At 43.3% G+C, this 23081-nt stretch overlaps 1 protein-coding gene across 2 annotated transcripts in view; it reads left to right on the forward strand.

Annotated features, from left to right (window-relative positions):
- tmem181 (transmembrane protein 181) overlaps positions 1-23081 on the forward strand; it is a 53652-nt gene that overhangs the window by 25325 nt on the left and 5246 nt on the right. For both annotated transcript variants that reach the window (XM_078405120.1, XM_078405121.1), the window contains exons 9-16: positions 1116-1246; positions 1434-1525; positions 5637-5694; positions 8097-8199; positions 9762-9813; positions 10709-10791; positions 12999-13088; positions 16591-16657. In XM_078405120.1, the coding sequence (XP_078261246.1) occupies positions 1116-1246; positions 1434-1525; positions 5637-5694; positions 8097-8199; positions 9762-9813; positions 10709-10791; positions 12999-13088; positions 16591-16657 (676 nt within the window). The remainder of the gene's footprint in view (positions 1-1115; positions 1247-1433; positions 1526-5636; positions 5695-8096; positions 8200-9761; positions 9814-10708; positions 10792-12998; positions 13089-16590; positions 16658-23081) is intronic.

The following is a 23081-nucleotide window of genomic DNA, read 5'->3' on the forward strand; positions in this document are numbered from 1 at the left end:
ATGGTCTGTCCCATTAAAATCTTGGGGTTCCCATTCAATGACATGTTTCTTTAGGATCTCAGAAATCCAAGCTTAAGATCTGTTTCACTGTTGGACTGGAAATCCTTGCATGCGGCCTCCGAGTGAGCACAAACCATGGTCTGTTCTTGCTCCTGGAAAATTTAGGATCTGGACAAGGATGTATTTTGAGTGGGGAAACAGGGTGGGAGATTTTTTTCAATATTTCTTTTAAAGATGTACTCTGAAATGTTTGAAACTTTTTGCTGCGTACTGTTGCTGTTTGGGTTTCTTTTTATGCAAAAGTGAAGAATGAGATCCTTCCATATATTGAAATTATTTATTTAGGTTATTAAACAACTTTGTTTCTGTCTTTTTCTGGTGAGCTCTTTGTACCTTTATTTACATTTTGAGGAGTACATGCAGCAAAAATTCTCCCCATATGACCTCATTGTACAAACCCACCAGGATCTATTCATGTGACTGTTAATGACAGAGTGATGCTTTGCTCCAGATTTTTTAACAATTGTGATAATATTGATTCTGTGTTGATAATCACTTTGCTATCATATTTTTGTTGATAATTGCTTTTATGTTAATTCCACAATGCATATCTACTCAATCTGTGAGAAAGTTTTCTATGATGGATGCCTATTCAATCGTGTGTGTATGTGTTTGCTAAAGTGAAGCAGGATGAAGTTCTCTGAACTATTTAGTGTCTTTGAAAGTTGAAGTGTCCTGAGACAAGGGTGGCACAGTGGTGCAGCGGCAGAGACCCGGGTTCAATCCTGACTACGGGTGCTGTCTGTTCGGAGTTTGTACGTCCTTCCCCGTGACCTTGTGGGTTTTCTCCGAGTGCTCCGGTTTCCTCCCACATTTCAAAGACACGCAGGTTTGTAGGTTAATTGGCTTTTGTAAAATTGCCCCTAATGTGTAGGATAGTGCTAATGTACGGGGATCGCTGGTCGGCGTGGACTCGCTGGGCCAAAGGGCCTGTTTCCACACTGTATCTCAAAACTAAACCTCAGAATGGCAAACTAGGAACTTGTTTTAATAAGAACATGTGGTAGCGCACAAATATTGTAAAATGTTTGATATTGCTTTCCTTTCATTTTTAGACCCGTTCTTCCCACTCTCATTTCTTGTGAGCAGCTGGTTTCCAGGAATGCTCGATGACCTTTTCCAAGCAATATTCCTCTGTGCATTGCTGCTATTTTGGCTTTGTGTTTACCATGGATTTCGTGTGCAGGTACAGTGGAACTTGGCAAAATGGCATTGCTTCTTAGTACAGAAACAGGCCCGACTGCATAACTTGCCCATGCCATCCAAAATGCCCCATCTGCTCCCCTCACTCCCTGTCACTAATTAGTGCCTGTTTAGTGCAAACTGTGATTTTATGGATTTATTGGTCCTCAATATTTTTACTTTTCTTTCAGGGAGAGAGGAAGTTTTTAACTTTTTATTTGCCCAAACTGATTATTGTTGGTCTTCTCTGGCTGGCTGCTGTCACTCTGGGGATATGGCAGACGTGAGTATTATTTTAAAATCATGTCTTTCATCTGGCTTTCAACTGAAAACTTGTTGCAGATTCCAAGGATCTGAAATCTCTTGGGTTTTTTTATAAACTAAAAAGTGTTGGTTAATGGCAGGTTAACCATTAATTTACTGTTTTGGTAACTTTTTGTAGATTTGGAAGGGTAACAATCAGTCACTATTTTTATGGCTTTTCGCTTTTGTAAAGAAAGGCTTGCATTCATTTAGTACTTTTCATGATTTCACGTGGCTTCATATTTTTTCAAAATCAATGATGTGCAGTATGGTGCCATGTGGTTGTAGGGACACAGTCATTTTTTTGCACACAAACTTCAGCAAACAAGTGATAATATTTGCATTGTGCCGCAGTTCAGAGCTTCTGCTTAATAATCCATTAAAGTAAGACGGCTCTGCTAATCCACATGAGTACTTGGCTAAAGCTTAATACAACTATTTGAATAACCAAGCATGGTATTTCAACATTTTTAAAAGGAATAAAGTGAAAGTTAGCAAGAGTTCAGGGCCAGCATGCTCCAGTAATGATGAAAGATAAAGATGGCAAGATTAAAGAATCTTAGATGACAAAGGATATTAAAAGTTTGAGGAGGTGGGGGGCGGGGGGGGGGGGGGGGAGGAGGAAACCTATGGCGGGTACAGACAATTGGGATCGAGCGAGTCTCTTGAGCAGTATAGAGGGTGCAGATTGGGTTCCGCCAGTATCGCTTAGTTCCTGACATTACAAACTTGGTCTAAACATGGATAAAAGAACTGAACTCAAGAGGTGAAATGATGGTAACTTCCCTTGACATCAAAGCAGCATTTGATCGAATGTAGTAAGAGTCAAGAGTCATAAGTATTTTATTGTCATATGTCCCAGACAGAATGATAAAATTCTTACTTGCAGCAGCACAACAGAATATGTAAATATAATATTCTGTAAATAATATAAATGAAAAAAAAGTTCAACATGTATTTTATATTTTTATATACTAAAATTTTGATATACTAAAATCTATATACTAAAATTCTCATTTGTTTGTGTATATATATATATATATATATATATACAAAGAAAATGAGAATTTCAGTATATAGATAATCTATATACTAAAATTCTTGTTTGTTTGTTCTTGAACTACAGCCAAAACGGTACATGATAGCGCGACAATTTTAGGCCCAACTTACTCACCGTCGTCCCTTTGGTGCTAACTAGACCAAGTGGACCCGTTGGCCCAAACCTCTCCTGCATTGATGTAGCAACCTCTCTCCCTCCCCTCTCTCCCGCTCTCCCCCGCCCCTCCCCCCTACCCGCTACCCCTTCCCCTCCCCCTTCTCCTCCCCCCCCCCCCACTCCATCCCCCTCAACCCTCCTTATCCTCCCTCCTTCCTCCCTCCCCCTCCCTCCCTAGGGGATAGATTTAAACTTTAAAATGTGAATAACTTTAAAAATATAACACCGATTTCAATGAAACATCTTTCATTAGTACCAAAGGGACGATGGTAAGGTGGGCCTAAAATCGTCGCGCTGTCGTGTACCGTCTTGGCTATAGTTCAGGAACAAACAAACAAACAAACAAACAAACAAGAGTTTTAGTATATAGATGGAAGAAGTTTCATTGAAATCAGTGTTATATTTTTAAAGTTATTCACATTTTAAAGTTTAAATCTATCTCCTGGGGAGGGGAGGGAGGGAGGGAAGGGGGAAGAGGAAGGATAAGGTGAGTTGAGGGGGATGGAGTGGGGGGAAAGGGGGGGGAGGAGGGAGAGGGGAGGGGTGAGGAGAGGGTGCTGCACAATGCAGGACAGGTTTGGGCCCAACGGGTCCATTTGGTCGAGTATGCACATAAAATCAAACAATTAATAATAGTGCAAAAAGACAAGGACATTTGACAAGGTGCCATATAAGAGGCTGGTGCATAAATTAAGAGGCCAGGTTATTGGAGGAAATGCAATGATCAAAAACTGGCTGTTACATAGAAAACCAAGATTTGGAATAAATAGATCTTTTTTCAGGCTGGAGGAGGGTTGTGGCTTTTTAGAGAATCTCAGTCAGCTCTTGGCACTCATTTGATTACTATTTACAATAATAATGTGGAGGAGAGAATGAAATGCAAGGTCTCCAAGTTTGCTGCTGATACAAAAAGATATGATGAACATGCAGTGATGAGGATATTGTGGTTTTGCAGCAGGATATAGATTGGGAGGAGTCGGCATGATTTTGTGCCGGGGAGATCATGTTTCACAAGTCCGAGTGTTTTGAGGAAGTGACTTAGAAAATTGAGACTCTCGGCAGAGCTATTTTCTCCGCTGGATTTTTATGAATAAAGACCTTCACTGGCTGGCCCTTTGACTCTTTCCTATCCATGTATCTTTCCAAATATCTTTTAAGTGTTGTAATTGTACCTGCCTCAACAATATCCTCTAACTCATTCCATGGACCGTCCGGCGCGGCCTGCAACCACAACAACCTGACTGCGGGCGAGGACAGCGGGAGAAGGGAAAGACATTGTGGCCTTCCATCACAGTGAGGAGAGGACTGGAGGAGACTCACTGTGATGGATGTTTCTTTGATGGATGTTTCTTTTTTTGTGTGTTTTTGGGGTTGGGTAATTTGAATGCCTATTTAATGCTTTTATTGTTGGACTGTGTTTTTGGGGGTTTTGGGGTTGTGTAATTTGAATGCATATTTAATGCTTTTATTGTTGGGCTGTGTTTTGGGGGTTTTTGGGGTTGTGTAATTTGAATGCCTATTTAATGCTTTTATTGTTGGACTGTGTTTTGGGGGTTTTTTGGGGTTGTGTAATTTTAATGCTTATTTAATGCTTTTATTGTTGGACTGTGTTTTGGGGGTTTTTTGGGGTTGTGTAATTTTAATGCTTATTTAATGCTTTTATTGTTGGACTGTGGGTGACTGAATTTCGTCCAATATTGGATGACAAATAAAGCTATCTTGAATCTTGAATCTTGAATGTACCCACCACCATCTGAGTGGAGAGAGTATCTCTGGTTCCTATTTAACCTTTCACCCTCTCACCGTACACCTAAACTCTCTAGTTCTTGATTCATCTACCTTGGGATAAAATACTATGCATTTGCCCTATCTAATCCATTCAAGATTTTGTATATCTCCCTCAGAATACCCATCTGCCCTAGGAATAAAGCCAGCCCAATCTTTCGCTGTAGCCCAACATCCCCGTAACAGCCTACTTCACCCAGTCTACCTGCAATGTCACTTTCAGGAAACTAGGTATTTGTACTCCTAGATCCCTCTGCTCTACAACAACCAGGGTCCAACTACTCACTGTTAAGTTCCTGTCCAATTTTGACTTCCGACAATGCAATACCTCACACTTATCTGAATTAAACTCCGTTTGCCACTCCTCTCTCCTCTGATCAAAATCCCATTGTAATTCTTGACAGCCAACTTACAGTCTACGCTACCACCTATTTCAGTGTCATCTGTACACTTAATAACCATGCATTACACATTCTCATCCAAATCATTGATAGAGATGACAAACAGCAAAGATCCGTGAGGCACTCCACTGGCCTCCAGTCCGTAAAACAACCTTCCCCAACACCTTCAAATTCCTACCATGAAGTCAATTCTGTGTCCAGTTAGCTAGCTCTCCCATGCAACCTAATCTCCCAGAGCAGCCCATCATGTGGAAGCTTATCAAAAGCCTTGCTGAAGTCCATATGGACCGTGTCTACGGCCCTACCCTCATCACCCTTCATGGTTACTTTAAAAAAAAAAGTCAATCAAGTTTATGAGGCACAATCTCTCATGCACAAAACCATGGTAGCTATGCCTTGTCTTTCCAGTTCAGATACCTGGGGTCCAGTGTGTTCCATACTTTCATGCTGTGACGTGCTGGCCAATTGTCCAGAACATATTCCTGGTCGTTCCCTCTGGAGCTGCCAGTCACCATCAGGTGATCCAGTCCAATGTAAAGCTCTAGGTTCAGTCATCTAACTCAGAGTAAATCACCGCAACTTTTCTTTTTTTCTTTACAGCTAATGATTTAATTGTTTTACTTTTCCTCATCTTTTCAGTATTTGCAGTTTTCCCTTTTCATTTTAACCATTCTTTGGAACCTTTTCAGGGTGAATGAATTACATGACCCAACGTATCAATACAGAGTGGACACAAGCAACTTCCAGGTGAGGAATTCTTCAGTCTTGAAAGCTTGTGAATGTAGCTTAAATAATTACTTCGATTAATATAAGTACGAATAATCAGGTGCTATAAAAACACAAGCTGATAGAGCTACTGTCTCTCTTGGCCAGAGACCCAGGCTTGATCCTGACCTCAGATGCTGTCTGTGTGGAGTTAGCATATTCTCATTGTGACCGAAAGGGTTTCCTCCCACATCCCAAAGATGTATAAGCTTGTAGGTTAAGTGGCTTCTATAAATTGTTCCTGTGGTATGGGAAGTGGATGTGAAAGTGGGACAACATGGAACTAGTATGGTCAGCATGGGCCAAAGGGCCTGGTTCAAGCTGTTTATTTCAATCAATATGAGTGCATAGACTGCTAAATTGTGTTTTATTTGCCTGCAAAAGCCAACAGTTTGTAAGTTAAAAGCATACATGCGAATGCTGAAATGACCTTCATACTTTAACTGTTCTATTTGCTGACATTGTTTAAAGATTCTGGAAGCTTACTGTGGGTGTGCGAATGCATACTGCTTTGGATTAATTTCTGTAGCCTTACTTTTAAAATATTTACTAGACCAAGTGGACCCATTGGGCCCAAACCTCTCCTACATTGGTGCAGCACCCTCTCCTCCCCACTCCCCCCATCCCTCCCCCCCCCCACTCCATCCCCCTCAAACCCCCCTTATCCTCCCTCCTACACCACCCTCCCTCCCTCCCTAGGAGATAGATTTAAACTTTAAAATATGAATAATTTAAAAAATATAACACCGATTTCAATGAAACTTCCATTAGCACCAACAAGGGACGACGGTAAGTAAGGTGGGCCTAAAATTGTCATGTTATCGTGTACCGTTTTGGCTGTAGTTCAGGAACAAACAAACGAGACTTTTAGTATATAGATAATGGAACAAGTCTGCAAGCTCTCAACAATAACAGCTAATTGAGGTGTAAACTCTAAAATGGTATGAGTTGAATTGCTTGTAGGATTTGAACTAATCAGCATTTTGTTTTCCCATGGTTTATATGAAGCACACAACTGACACAACTGATACAATTCTATTAGGGTGGAACAATGTCGTAGTGGTAGAGTTGCTGCCTTGCAGTGCCAGAGATTTGGGTTCAATTTTGACTGCGGATGCTGTCTTTACGGAGTTTATATGTTCTCCCTGTAACCGCAGGTGCTTACTCCGGGTGCTCCGGTTTCCTCCCACATTCCAACGGTGTGCAAGTTTGTTGGTTAATTGGCTTCTGTAAATTGTCCCTAATGTGTAGGATGGAAATAATGTACTGAGTGATTGCTGCGGTCAGTGCGAACTCAATGGGCCAAAGGGCCTGTTTCCATGCTATATCTCTAAACTAAACTCAGCTATTGGCAGAATGGATTGTTGCATTACTTCTGATTTTGTCTCTACATAACATAAGACATCACAAAGATGCTTGAGTTTAATAGATCAATACCTTTAACCAGCTATTAATAGAATGCTTAATTGTGTGTAACGTCACTTGCTTCCTATGCATTTTATTACATCTATATACTAAAACTCGTTTGTTTGTTTCTTCCTGAACTGCAGCCAAAGCAGTACACGATAGCGCAACAATTTTAGGCCCACCTTACACACCGTTGTCCCTTTGGTGCTAATGGAAGAAGTTTCATTGAAATTGCTGTTATATTTTTTAAGTTATTCACATTTTAAAGTTTAAATCTATCTCCTAGGGATGGAGGGAGGGGGGGATGGAGGGAGGGGGGTGGAGGGAGGAGGGGGAGGGAGGGAGTGGGGATAAGGTGGGATGGAGTGGGGGGGAGGAGGAGGGAGGGGATAAGGGGGGTTAAGGGGATAGAGTGGGGTGGAGGGGAAGGGGGAGGGTGGGGAGTGGAGGGAGGAAGGAGGAGGGGGGTGTGGGGAGGAGAGGGTGCTGCACCAATGCAGAAGAGGTTTGGGCCCAATGGGTCCACTTGGTCTAGTTAAATAATAAAATTGATGACAATGTCATGCCATCTAGGCTCAGTTACCTTCTCCTCTATCTAGATTTTCACGGTAACCTCAACTATACGATATTTGGAGAAGTACTGTCCTTCAGCTGGGACTGTTGAAGTCCTGCAGCCTATTTGAAAAGTCTAAGAGTTTTATTTTGTGTCTTGGGCAAAATGTTCACTGGAAATGGATTATCACCTCATTGTTTCTGGACCTTGGTGTGTGAAGCAAGGGTTTAGGTTAACTTTGTAGAATGGTGGCAGAGCATTGGTTAGAAAGAGCTTTGCAAACAGCCTGAGAACAATAAATCAGCGCCACAAAAATGCAACTTTGTTTTCATGTATTGGTCATTTGCCATATTAGCATTCTGTTGTAGATTCCTCTTTGCATTATTATATTAAGGAATTTAATTAATTTAATTATTTTTTGTAGGGAATGAAGATTTTCTTTTTGATAGTTGGTTCCGTCTACATACTATATCTGGTTTTCCTGATTGTGAGGGCATGCTCTGAACTGAAAAATATGCCATACTTTGGTGAGTGAAATTTATCGCTGCATGAATCAATATATCTATCGGGAATATTCTGTTCAAATGACAGATTAGGCCTGGTTGCAAGTTTCAGGACGGTAAAGGATCCTTTGGCCCATCTTCCCTACACCAACCTCACCAACTTCAGAGTCTGAAGAACTGTTCTGACCAAAATCGTCACCTATTCCTTTTCTCCAGAGATGCTGCTTGACCCGCTGAGTTACTCCAACAAATTGTCTATCTTAGGAATTTCTGTATGTTTTTTTTGCCCTGTTGTCCTTTTAACCTGACCCATTCATCCCCTGCCACCTTCACTGCAATTTAAATTTACGTTTCTGATCGCTCTTTCCCAATTCTAACCTGAAACATTAAGTCTTTTTTTCTTTCCACAGATGCTACTGCTAAATCATTCTAGTGTTTTGGTTCATATTTTCAAAAGTTGCAGTATCTTTTATTTGCTTTCACTGCAAACTTTCTTATTACTACATTGCTCCATCTTCCACTTATTCTTGTTATTTCCTTCATGTCACTCCTGAGCAAGGTGGGCTAAATTTCCAGATGCCATTGGGCGAGGGTAATGGCATCACGGGGGGAGAACACTATTTGCAACATAAGTATTACGGTGAAGAAACAAAGGACTGTAGATACTGGAATCTTGAGCAAAACACACAGTGTGGGAGGAACTCAGGGGGTCAGGCAGTATCTTCGAAGAGAACGAACAGGCGATATTTCGGGTTAGGACCCTTCTTCAGACTAATTGTCGTAGGGGGGAGAAACCTGGAAAAGAGGTGGGGGTAGGAACAAAAATGTTGTGTATGTTTCCTAGATTAGAAACGTTCTATAGGAAACTAGATGTTGCAAACTGGAAGTTTGGCAGTCCAAGACTATGTTCATTCTAATGTTCACTGAAAAAGCGGGCAAAGAGGTTGGCTGAAAAGCAACTTTACTATACGTTTAACTCCACTTTAGTAAAGGAAATGTATGCGAAAGACATTTACTTATTGCACATTACCTGGTGTTAGTTATTGAATCTTCTATTAAGTTTCTTAGTTTTATATCATCCATTCCAATGAAGATGCAGATGAGGTTTACCAGAATGCTGCCTGGATGAGAGGGTAATAGCTGTAAGGAGAGGTTGAGCAAACTTGAATTGTTTTCTCTGAAATATTGGAGGATGAGGGTAGACCTGATAAAAGTATAGAACATTATGAAAGGAAAAGATAGGATAGATAGTCAGAACCTTTTCCCCAGGGTGGAAATATCAATGACTAGAGGGCACAGCTGTAATGTGAGAGGGGCAAAGTTAAAGCAGATGTGTGGGGCAAGTTTTTTTTTCAAGGTTCATGGAACGCGCTGCCAGCGATAGTGGTGGAGGCAGATACGACAGTGGCATTTAAGAGGCTTTTAGATAGGCACATGAATATCTAGGGAATGGTGGGATATGGATTACATGCAGGCAGAGGAGATTAGTTTAACTTGACATCATATTTGGCATGAACATTGTTCTATGTTCTATACATATCTGATTTCTACTGCACAAATAACAGTGTTTGTATTTTTTATTTCAGATCTCCGCCTGAAATTTTTGACTGGGCTAACATTTATTGTCCTAATTATAAGGTAAATGGCATCTGTGGCGGAGCCTGTTAAATAATAATACTATAGAGAACAATGGGTCTCTCTGGTGCACCTGCTCTTTTAGGTGTTGTGTGGCTTTCTAGATATTGTAAATGGTGTCTGACAGTACACTCATCTAATGAGACTCCACTTACAATAACTAGAAAGACTCCATTTACTCCATCCTTAGTTGAGGTTTTTCTCCGGGTGATCCGGTTTCTTCCCACACTTCAAAGGCGTACAGGTTTGTAGGTTAATTAGCTTCGGAAAGTTGTTAAATTGTCCCTAGTTATGTGTAGGTTGGTGTATGGGGTGATCTCTAGTCGCCAAGGACTCGGTGGGCCAAAGGGCCTATTTCCGTGCTGTATCTCTAAAGCACTAAAGTAAAGTACACATACGGATGGAGAAAGGGAGTAGTCCAAAGGTATAGGATTCAGTATTGAGTGAGGAAAGCTGTAGTGTACCCAGTCAGAAGATGGGGTGGTCTTCCTCAAACTCATGTTAGCAAGAGTTCAGGGTGACAGGCAGGTTGGAGTTGGGGTGATTATCTGTAGGTAAAGTTAGCAACGTTTTCAAGTCTTATTTAACCAGACAAAATGGATTACTTAATGTAAAGAAAAGTCGAGTATTAGATTTCTGACCATATTTTCCAGAGATTTCCTTTTAAAATCCTAACTAAACTAGATTTTAAAATTATTTTGCTGAAGCTCTTCACATTAACACTTTAAAACGTTGTTAATTAGCCCACAAGAGGGATCGTTACAGCCACATCTTTTCTTAGTAACTTTAATAATTTAATTTAGTGTTAATAACATAATTTAGTATTTTCTCCTTCGGTTTCATTGTTGTTTTATCATAATATAAAAGTTTTGGCTTAAATTTGTTTTGTTTTTTTCAGCATTGTCATAATGTATCTGAGGTTTGGAGCAAAAATCCTGCAAGATAACTTTGTGGCTGAGCTCTCCACTCACTACCAGAACTATATCCTTCACTGTGCTTCATCTCAATAGTCAATAGTCAATAGTCGTTTATTTGTCACATACACATAAATGTGTAGTGAAATGAAACATTACCCGCAGTTGAACAATAAGACCAATAAGATTAATCAATAAAAATGCAATAACACATACAATCACAACTAACACCAAACAAAAAGAAACATCCATCACAGTGAGTCTCCTCCAGTCCCTCCTCACTTTGATGGAAGGCCAGAATGTCTTTTTCTCTTCCCTGCCGTCTTCTCCCGCGGTCAGGCTGTTGGAGTTGCCACGTCGGGGCGGTCGGGGCTCCCGATATTGAAGCCCCCGCTGGGCGGTGAAAAATCCCGCGGCCTATTTCAAGCCGCGCCGGATGGTGAAAGGTCCGTGGCGGGCCGACCCAAGCCCCGCGATTCGGGGCGGGCGAACACGCTGCCTCTGCCGCTGCCGGAGCTCCCGATGTCGGCCCCCATCCAGGGGCCTGCGGGCTTCCGACGTCCACGCGGCCCGCGCCGGAGCCTCCGGAGACGAGTCGCAGCCGTTCCCGCAGCATCAGCCAGCGCCGCAGGTGGTGAGACCGGGCCGTGGGCTCTGCGAACCAGAGCCCCAGGTGGTCCCAGGTGCATGGCCGATGGTAGGCCGCAACGGGAACGGAGACACGACACAGAACAAAGGTCGCGTCTCCGTTCGGGAGAGAGAACGTTACAGTTCCCGTTCCCTCCCGATAGAAGTAAAAGAAAGATTGAGCTTTGATTTGTTCCTTTGTCTTGCTTTCTTTCATTAGTTCTTTGTACCTCTTCATATCTTTAGTTTCCCTTTCCCCTGACTCTCAGTCTAAAGAGGGATCTTGACCCGAAACATTACCTAATCCTTGCCCATATTGCCTGTCTACACAAATAGATTACTCCTTTAGTCCCTAAGGAGAACCACTCTTTTCCTAGTTACCCTCTTGCTCCTGACAAACGTATAGAATGTCCTCGATCCCAGTGCCTATACCTGTCATGATTCCTTTGATAGACACAAAATGTTGGAGTAACTCAGCGGGTCAAACAGCATCTGTGGAGAAAAGGAATAGGTGATGTTTTGGATTGGAACTATTCTTCAGACTGAAAGATAGAGAAAGCCAGAACAAATCTATCTTTCATCTATCTTGAAGGTGTTTCGACCCGAAATGTCACCTATTCCTTTTATCCAGTGATGCTGCCTGACCCGCAGAGTTACTCCAGCATTTTGTGTCTATCTTCGGTGTAAACCATCATCTGCAATCCCTTCCTGTACAGAGATTATGCTTTGTCCTGTCTGCATGGACTCTGTGAGCCTGACATGTGATTTACGGGAAAAGTGAAATGGGAAGGGGATATGTCAATGTCAATTGGATAAAGCAAAGGATACAGAATTGTTGAGATACCTGGAGACTGGGGTTTAGGGTTATTATTGTCCGAGGTACAGTTAAAAGCTTTGTGTTTTGTATGCTATCTGAACAGATCAGATATACCATACATGGATACAATTAGTTCAAAATCAAGTACAATGGATAGAGCGAAGGGGAAGATACAGAGTGCAGAATATAGTTCTCCATAGACAAAGTCCAATGTGGGATGGAGGTGAATTGAGCAGTGCCCTAGCTTATGGAAGAAGGACTGTTCAAAAGCTTGATAACAGAGAGGATAGAAAGGGAAGCTACGTCTTAGTATCCAAGTTTGTTGGGAAAAGCCAATAAAGGATAATGGTATTTGGGTGAGGAGAGATCTAATCAAACTTTATATGAGGCATGGATAGGGTAGAGAGTCAGAACCTTTTTCCCAGGGTGGAAATGTCAAAGATTAGAGGGCATAGCTTTGAGGTCAAAGGAGGAAAGTTTAAATTAGATGCATGGGGAAAGTATTTTTTTAGACAATGTGGTGAGTGCGTGAAACTTGCTGACGGGTGGTGGTGGAAACAGATATACAAGCTGTGTTTGAGAAGATTTTAAAGAGGCACATGAATCTGCAGGGAATTGAGGGAAATGGAGTACGAATTGGCAGAAGGGAGTAGTTTATTTTGGTATCATGTTTGGCACAGATATGGTGGGCTGAAGGGCCTGTTCCTGTGCTTAATTGTTTTTATTTGCAATTATCAGATTACTTTAATCCAGTGAGTTATTGTTGGAGAATTCAGTGTTGGCAAGAACAAGTTTTTTGTACATTGGTTCTCTTCCTTTACGAAGACTACCAGCTGAATTTCTGTCCTTCTACGGCCTGCTGAACTTCTATCTGTACACGCTGGCATATGTTTACTCCCCTTCGAAGAATGCTGTGTATGGTAGGTGGAACTTAAAATAAGGTGAGGTTTATTTGTGCTCGGGTAGCCTTGGAGTGAACATCGCCACGGACTCAATGCTAAGGATTTACCGGATTACGCACTAACAACGTGTCAAATGAAACACGAAAAACATTTTTCAACAGTTGGCTGAATAGATTTTAACCAGCACGATATAGAACAATTTGTACGTTTATTTGATTTTATTCGGGAGTGGTTTCAAAGAACGAGCTTGTGCACATACTTTGCATGTTTTTAACATACCTAACAATCAGGTTTTATAAGAATCTGATCCACTCTAAACTAAACTAATTCCTACCCACTCTAAACTAAGCCGCAGCCCACAAGTCTCACAAGCAGCACTAACATCAAAATCTGTATTTCCTCCAGTTTATGTAGGAAGGAACTGCAGATGCTGGTTTAAACCGAAGATAGACACAAAAAGTAACTCAACGGGTCAGACAATTTCTCTGGAGGGAAGGAATAGGTGACGTTTCGCTCGAGACCCATCTTCAGACTCAAGAAGAGTCTCAACCTGAAATGTCATCTATTCCGCCTAGCAGAGCTGGTTCTTACCCTCAACAACTTCTCCTTTGACTCCTCCCACTTCCTCCAAACCAGAGGCGTAGCTATGGGCACTCGCATGGGCCCTAGCTACGCCTGCCTCTTTGTCGGGTACGTCGAACAATCCCTGTTCCAGACGTACACTGGCCCCATCCCCGAACTCTACCTCCGCTACATCGACGACTGCATTGGTGCTACCTCTTGCACCCATGCAGAACTCACTGACTTCATACACTTCACCTCCAATTTCCATCCTGCCCTTAAATATACCTGGACTATCTCTGACATCTCCCTCCCGTTTCTGGACCTCACCATCTCCATCACAGGAGAAAAACTAGTGACGGACATTTATTACAAGCCCACCGACTCGCACAGCTATCTGGACTACACTTCTTCCCACCCGGTCCCCTGCAAAAAGTCTATCCCCTACTCCCAATTCCTCCGTCTACGCCGCATCTGCGCCCGGGATGAGGTGTTTCAGACTAGGGCTTCCGAGATGTCCTCGTTTTTCAGAAAACGGGGCTTCCCCTCCTCCATTATAGATAAGGCTCTCACTAGGGTCTCTTCTACATCCCGCAGCTCCGCTCTTGCTCCCCATCCCCCCACTCGCAACAAGGACAGGATCCCCCTCGTTCTCACCTTCCACCCCACCAGCCAGCGGATCCAACATATCATCCACCAACATTTCCATCACCTACAACAGGACCCCACCACTGGCCATATCTTCCCATCCCCTCCCCTCTCTGCATTCCGCAGAGACCGTTCCCTCCGCAACTCCCTGGTCCACTCGTCCCTTCCTACCCAAACCACCCTAACCCCGGGCACTTTCCCTTGCAACTGCACGAGATGCAACACCTGTCCCTTTACCTCCCCCCTCAACTCCATCAAAGGACCCAAACATTCTTTCCAGGTGAGACAGAGGTTCACCTGCACCTCCTCCAACCTCATCTATTGCATCCGCTGCTCTAGATGTCAACTCATCTATATCGGCGAAACCAAGCGCAGGCTCGGCGATCGCTTCGCTGAACACCTGCGCTCGGTCCGCATTAACGCAACTGATCTCCCGGTGGCCCAGCATTTTAACTCCCCCTCCCATTCCCAGTCTGACCTCTCTGTCATGGGCCTCCTCCAGTGCCATAGTGAGGCCCGCCGGAAATTGGAGGAGCAGCACCTCATATTTCGCCTGGGCAGTTTGCAGCCCGGTGGTATGAACGTCGACTTCTCCAACTTCAGATAGTTCCTCTGTCCCTCCCTTCCCCTCCTCCTTCCCAGATCTCCCTCTATCTTCCTGTCTCCACCTATATCCTTCCTTTGTCCCACCCCCGACATCAGTCTGAAGAAGGGTCTCGACCTGAAACGTCACCCATTCCTTCTCTCCCGAGATGCTGCCTGACCTGCTGAGTTACTCCAGCATTTTGTGAATAAATCGATTTGTACCAGCATCTGCAGTTATTTTCTTATATAGAGCATTGACATATGTTTATTTCCTTCCAAGAATGCTGTGTTTTGTAGCTGTAACATAACTATGAGGTAATCCAGAGGGATATAGGTGTAAAGGCATAGAGCTGTACAGCATGGTATCAGGTCCTTTGCTGCCAACCATCTTGATGAGTTGGACCAATGTATCCTCAGTAGTTTCACTTGGAAATATTTAGTTTATCATTAATACCAAAGCAATACTGTGAGTGTACAATTAACTACCTGCATACTTTTAATAGCATCATGGGGACAGGAGTTATTTTAAGGATCTTTTTCAGTTTAGAGATATAGCATGGATATGGGCCCTTCAACAATCACTGATTCTATCCTACACACCAGAGACAATTTGCAGAGGCAAATGAACCTACAAACCTGCACTTCTTTGGAATGTGGGAGGAAACTGGAGCTCCCAGTGGAAACCCAGGCAGTCACAGGGAGAACGTTCAAACTCAGTACAAACAGCACCCGTAGTCGGGATCGAACCCGGGTCCCTGGCGCTGTAAATAAGCAACTTTACCGCTGCAGCACTGTGCCGCTCTGACACATCTTGACACATTTTGTGATTGATCCAACCTAAACTTGTCAGCACAGTTGACGTCCATGGCAAGTAAAGGAGCTCTGCATCATCTGGAGAGAAACAGCATTAATACTTCAGGTCAATTGGCCTGTTTCATGTTAATGTGAAATAGGCTTGGGGATGGCAATATGGGAATTAATCTGACCGGATAAAATTGGGGCTGTTGTCACCAAGAGGGATTTAGGTTAGTTTGAAGTTTAATAAATATTCTGCTGTTCCTGGCCTTGTGTTAAAGTTTGCAGATGAGATAAATCTAGAAAATGTAGTAAAGAGGATAGGGGCACAGGACATACTCAATTGAATATGTTGCTGAGGCCGCATTTGGAGCATTGTGTTCGGTTTTGGTCACCTGTTAAAGAAAGCATGTTGTTTAGCTGGAAGGAGTAAAATCAGTCTCTAACCCATTACCCAGCCTTCATAGGCGGCATTTCATGGTCTGGGATGGATTGAGTAGACAGATGATGCATCCTTTTCATCTAAAATTTCTTGCATCATGAATAAGGGAAAATAAAACCCTGTTATTGCCTGCTGACCTGCTGAGAGTCCGCCATGATCTGTCTCTGCCCCCAGGGTCATCTTGCACAACTGACCCCTGCATGAACCTTTTTTGCACTTTACCTTGTTTCCTTGTCCCCCCCTTTGTTTTAGTTTTCGCTGTGATTTATTTATTTATTTTATAGCATCGATATGGAAGTGGCATTCTTAATCTCGTTGTACTTGTACAATGACAATAAAGATATTATATTGTATTATGAGGTGTAGAAGTCTTGTAGGCAGCGGGATCAATTGAAAAGCCTGTCAAACCTGGCTGTCCAATTTGAAGTACATTTATTTAATCATTTTCTGAAAATGTTCTCACCAAAGGCTCTTTCTTATCTTTCCTAGAATCCCAGCTAAAGGATAACCCAGCCTTTTCCATGTTAAACGATTCTGATGATGATGTGATTTACGGGTGAGTTAAGTGCTGCTATGGTTTACAGTTTTATCACCGTGCTTTGTTTTAAAAAAACTTTTATTTTCCTGTTGTTTTCTAAGAAATTTTCATGCAGTAATGCAAAGTTTTAATATTGGTAGCTCCCACTAAGAGGAAAGTTGTTCATTTCCAATTTAGGATCTTTGATAAAGTATTTAACATTTTACTGTCCTCTAAAGGATCTGTACTCTTCACTTGCCTTTGCATTGTTTTGTAAATTTTCCGATGATGTATCTGAGCAAGTATATCAGCCTGTGGGATAACTAAATGAATGCCTGCAAGTACATTGCTCATGTTTCTTTGCACCACTTGATCTGAGGTATTGTCTGGGATAAAGGTTCACAATTGTAGTGTGCGCACTTATAGGATTGCACAATACATCACTAGTGTTGATTTGTAAGCATGTGGATATTTTAAGTGGCAGATGTTGGAGTGGGCTTGGTTGAATGATAGAATTATAGAGTCACATAGCACAGAAACAGGCCCTTTAGCCCAACTTGTCCAGACCGATTAAGATGCCTTCCTGAGCAAGCCCCATTTGCTTGCCAATATCCCTCTAAATGTTTTCTCAGCATGAACCTGTCCAAATGTCTTTTGAATATTTGTAGCCACCTCTATGTCTTGCTATGGTAGCTTATTGCATTTATCCATTATCCTCTGTGTGGGAAAAACGTGTCCTTTGGGTCTCCTTTAAATCTCCTTTAAATCTTTCCCCTTTCACCTTAAATCTATGCCCTCTAGTTTTAAACTAGACAGTGACCATATCTATGCCCCTCATGATTTTATAACCCTCAACAACGTTGGTCTGCAACTCCCTCTGCTGCAGGGAAAACAATTGCAGCCTCCAATTTCTCCTCATAAGCTCTCCAGTCCCAACAATATCTTGTCAGGACCCCGACGGTCATTTCAGGTGAGGCAGAGGTTCACTTGCGCCTCCTCCAACCTCATCTACTGTATCCGTTGTTCTAGGTGTCGACTCCTATATTATCGGTGAGACCAAATACAGACTCGGCAATTGTTTTGCTGAACACCTTTCCTCAATCTGCTGGGCCCACGCGATCTCCCGGTTGCCAAACACTTTAACTCCCACTCCCATACTGACATTTCTATCTAGGTCCCCCTCTACTGTCAGAGTGAGGCCAAATGCAAATTGGAGGAACAGCACCTCATATTTTACTTTGGCAGCTTATAGCCCAGCAGTATGAATATTGATTTTTTTTTTAACTTCATGTAACCCTTGCATTCCCTCTATCCCCGTCCCTCACCCACCCTAGTCCTCCAACTAGTTTCACCGTCCTGATTAATTTTACTGTTTGTATGGCTCGTTGTCACCTTCCCCTCAGCCAACAATGAACTATTCTACATTTCCTTGATCATCGTCTGCTTTGATCTGTCCTTTTCATACCTTATATTCTTTTTGTACCCTTCCATATCTCTTTATTTCCCTCCCCCCTGACTCTCAATTTGAAGAAGTGTCTCGACCCGAAACATCACCCATTCCTTCTCTCCAGAGATGCTGCCCGCTGAGTTACTCCTGTGAACATCTTGTGAATAATTTTTGCACTCTTTCTAGTTTAATCACATCCTTCCTAAAGTATGTTAACAGAATTGAACATAGTGATGGCAGTGAATGGTACTTTGCATCTGTTCTTCACTAAGGAAGACACAAACAATCTCCCAGATGTACTAGTGGACAGAGGTCCTAGGGTGACGGAGGAACTGAAGGAAATTCACATTAGGCAGGAAATGGTGTTGGGTAGATTGATGGGACTGAAGGCTGATAAATCCCCAGGGCCTGATGGTCTGCATACCAGGGTACTTAAGGAAGTGGCTCTAGAAATTGTGGACACATTGATGATCATTTTCCAATGTTTTATAGATTCAGGAACAGTTCCCATGGATTGGAGGGTAGCTAATGTTATCCCACTTTATAAGAAAGGAGGGAGAGAGAAAATGGGAAATTATAGACCAGTTAGCCAGACATCAGTGGTGTGGAAGATGCTGGAGTCAATTATAAAAGAAGAAATTGCGGAGCATTTGGATGGCAGTAACAGGATCGTTCCGAGTCAGCATGGATTTACGAAGGGAAAATCATGCTTGACTAATCTTCTGGAATTTTTTGAGGATGTAACTAGGAAAATGGACAAGGGGGAACCAGTGGATGTAGCATACCTGAACTTTCAGAAAGCCTTTGACATAGGAGATTAGTCGGCAAAATTAGAGCACATGGTATTTGGGGGTAGGGTACTGACATGGATAGAAAATTGGTTGGCAGACAGAAAGCAAAGAGTGGGGATAAATGGGTCCCTTTCAGAATGGCAGGCAGTGACTAGTGGGATACCGCAAGGCTCGGTGCTGGGACCGCAGCTATTTACAATATACATTAATGACTTAGATGAAAGGATTAAAAGTAACATTAGCAAATTTGCAGATGACACAAAGCTGGGTGGCAGTATGAACTGTGAGGAGGATGCTATGAGGATGCAGAGTGACTTGGACAGGTTGTGTGAGTGGGCAGATGCATGGCAGATGCAGTTTAATGTGGATAAATGTGAGGTTATCCACTTTGGTGGTAAGAACGGGAAGGCAGATTATTATCTGAATGGTGTCAAGTTAGGAAAAGGGGAAGTACAAAGAGATTTGGGTGTCCTTGTTCATCAGTCACTGAAAGTAAGCATGCAGGTACAGCAGACAGTGAAGAAAACCAATGGCATGTTGGCTTTCATGACAAGAGGAGTTGAGTATAGAAGCAAAGAGGTCCTTCTGCAGTTGTACAGGGCCCTAGTGAGAGCACACCTGGAGTACTGTGTGCAGTTTTGGTCTCCAAATTTGAAGAAGGACATTCTTACTATTGTGGGAGTGCAGCATAGGTTCACTAGGTTAATTCCCGGAATGGCGGGACTGTCGTATGTTGAAAGACAGGAGCGATTGGGCTTGTATACACTGGAATTTAGAAGGATGAGAGGGGAACTTATTGAAACATATAAGATTATTAAGGGATTGGACACGCTAGAGGCAGGAAACATGTTCCCAATGTTGGGGGAGTCCAGAACAAGGGGCAGTTAAGTTTAAGAATAAGGGATAGGCCATTTAGAACGGAGATGAGGAAAAACGTTTTCACTCGGAGAGTTGTAAATCTGTGGAATTCTCTGCCTCAGAAGGCAGTGGGGGCCAATTCTCTGGATGCTTTCAAGAGAGAGTTAGAAGGAGCTCTTAATGATAGCGGAGTTAGGGGGTATGGGGAGAGAGCAGGAACGGGGTACTGATTGTGGATGATCAGCCATGATCACATTGAATGGCGGTGCTGGCTCGAAGGGCTGAATGGCCTACTCCTGCACCTATTTATTGTCTATTGAATGGTTGGGGAGGTGATCTTTCATATTAGTGGTGAATAGTATTTGATAAATCAGCCATTGAAAGAAAAAAATCATAAAATCATAGAGTCAGACAGCTTGAAAACAGGCCCTTTGGCACAACTTTCCTATGCCGACAAAGATGCCCCATTTACACTAGTCCCACCTGCCCAATTTGCCCCATATCCCTCTAAACCTTTCCTATCCCTGTACTGGTTCAAATGTCTTTTAAATGTTGTAGAAGAAGCAAGAGATTTTTATGGGCTTTTGGCAAAATAAAGTGGTGCTGTTTATTGTCAATTTTTTATATAATAATTGCCATTTGGATTGGTAGTTTGTAGATCGTCATAAACCTGATTTTCTTCAGCTACAGCTAGCTCTCCCAACAAAAGCACAGTGATCAAGATTGGTTTATCAGCTCTTGGTAGGAAGGTTGCACAAGTTGGATCATGCATTTAATAATAATAATAATGCATTTTATTTATATAGCGCTTTTCATATACTCAAAGACGCTTTACAGAGATTTAGAGAACATAGGGAAATGAATAAATAGATAAATAAGTAAACAAGTAAACGAACAGAGAAAGGAGACAGAAGGTGAGGTGACCTTCAGTGGTTGAAGGCAGTACTGAACAGGTGAGACTTCAGCGATGTTTTGAATGTGGTGAGTGTGGAGGAATCTCTAACGGTTTGGGGTAGTGAGTTCCATAGGGTGGGAGCAGCGATGGAGAAAGCCCTGTCCCCCCAGGATCTGAGTTTGGTCCGGATGTGGGGGGATAGGAGATTGGCAGCAGCAGAGCGGAGGGTGCAGGTGGGAGTGTGCCTGTGGAGGAGGTCGGTCAGGTAGGATGGGGCCAGGTTATGGAGGGCTTTGTAGGTTATGAGGAGGATTTTGTCCTGGATTCTCTGGGGGATGGGGAGCCAGTGGAGTTTGTAAAGGACGGGGGTGATATGGTCACGGATCGGGGTGTGGGTGAGTAGACGGGCAGCGGAGTTTTGAATGTATTGAAGTTTACTGATGATTTTTGAGGGTGCGCCATAAAGGAGGCTGTTGCAGTAGTCCAGACGGGAGGTGATGAAGGCGTGGATGAGGGTTTCTGCAGCTGTGGAGGAGAGGGATGGACGGAGACGGGCAATGTTTTTGAGGTGGAAGAAGGCTGTCTTTGTGATGTGTTTGATGTGTTTGTCGAAGGAGAGGATTTGATCAAAGATGATTCCAAGATTCCGGATGTGAGGGGAGGTGGATATTGGGAGACCATCAATGTTGAGGATGAAGTTTTGGGTGGATTTGGTGAGCGTTTTTGGACCAATGATGATGATTTCAGATTTGTTGCAATTGAGTTTGAGGAAATTTGATTGAAGCCAAGATTTTATTTCAGTGATGCAGTTTGTCAGTGTAGAGTGTGTGGTGGGGGAGATTGACTTGGTGGAGATGAAGAGCTGGATATCATCGGCGAAGCAGTGGAAGTTGAGACCATGACGGCGGATTAATTGACCAAGGGGGAACAGGTAGAGGATGAAGAGGAGGGGGCCAAGGACTGAGCCTTGGGGGACACCTTGGGGGAGGGGAGCGGTGGGGGATTTATAGTTGTTAATGGAGATGAACTGGTGTCTGTCAGAGAGGTAAGATTTGAACCAGGATAGGGCTGTGCCGGTGATGTTAAGGGAGGTTTCAAGTCGGGTGAGGAGAATGGAGTGATTTATGGTGTCAAAGGCGGCGCTGAGGTCAAGTAGGATGAGGATGTTGAGGTTGCCAGCGTCGGAGGAGAGGAGAATGTCGTTTGTGATTTTGAGGAGCGCAGTTTCAGTACAGTGGTTTGAGCGGAATCCGGATTGGAAAGTTTCATACAGGTTATTGGTAGAGAGGTGGTATTTGAGTTGGGAAGCTACAGCACGTTCCAAAACTTTGGACAGAAAGGGTAGGTTGGAGATTGGTCTGAAGTTGTTTGGGGTGTCAGGGTTTAGACCAGGTTTTTTCAGAATGGGGGTGACAGCAGCGATTTTGAGGGATGGCGGGACGATGCCAGTGGACAGGGAGGAGTTTATTGTTGCAGTGATAAGTGGAGAGAGAGCAGGAAGGCAGGCCTTGACAAAGCTGGAGGGGATGGGGTCCAGAGAGCAGGTGGCAGTTTTTATTCCTGTGAAGAGGTCAGAGAGGTCGGTGGTGGAGATTGGGGAGAACTGAGGCAGGGGCTGACTGGATAAGGGGGGGCAGGTGGTTTGAGGGGGAGCAGGTGCGTTGGTGGTTAAGGTGCTGTAGATGTTGTCTATTTTGCTTTGGAAGAATGAAAGGAAAGTGGTGCATTTGTCAACTGTGAATGATTGGGAGATGGTGTCCAGGGGGCTGAGGAGTTTGTTTATTGGAGAGAAGAGTGTTTTGGGGTTTCCGGAGCCAGAGTGAATTATTTGAGAGTAGTAGGTGGAGTGGGCGTGGGAGAGGGCATCTTTGTAGTGCTGCAGGTGGTCTTTGTAGGCTTGGGAGTGAATTGTGAGACCTGTTTTGTTGCGGAGTCTTTCAAGTTGGCGGGCATGAGTTTTCATCATGCGGAGTTCAGGGGTAAACCAGGGAGCAGAGTGGGTGAAGGAAACTGTTTTGGTTTTTATAGGTGCAAGCTGGTCGAGGCAGGAGGAGAGAGTGCGGTTGTAGTAGTCAGTGAGGTCAGAGGGGCTGTGGAGGTCAACGAAGGGAGAGGCAGACATTATTTCAGAGAGGGAGGATGAGAGCGAGGTAGGTGAAACAGAGTTCAGCTTACGGAAGTTGATTTTGCGTTTTTGCTTTGGAGCTGGGGTGGGAATGTTGACAGACATGGTGATGGCTAAGTGATCAGAGAGGGTGGGGTCGGAACCAGAGAGGTGATGTAGATTTAGTCCAGTGGAGCAGACAAGGTCCAGAATGTGCCCACGGTTATGGGTGGGAAAATTGACGTGTTGAGTGAGGTTAAAGCAGTTGAGTATTTCAGTGAAGTCAGCGGTTATTGTGGAGTCAGTGGAGTCCATATGGATGTTGAAATCACCGAGGAGGAGGATTGAGGGGGAGAGAGAACAGAACT

This window comes from Rhinoraja longicauda, chromosome 9 (assembly GCF_053455715.1).
Source record: "Rhinoraja longicauda isolate Sanriku21f chromosome 9, sRhiLon1.1, whole genome shotgun sequence".
In the NCBI taxonomy this organism is placed as follows: Eukaryota; Metazoa; Chordata; class Chondrichthyes; order Rajiformes; family Arhynchobatidae; genus Rhinoraja; species Rhinoraja longicauda.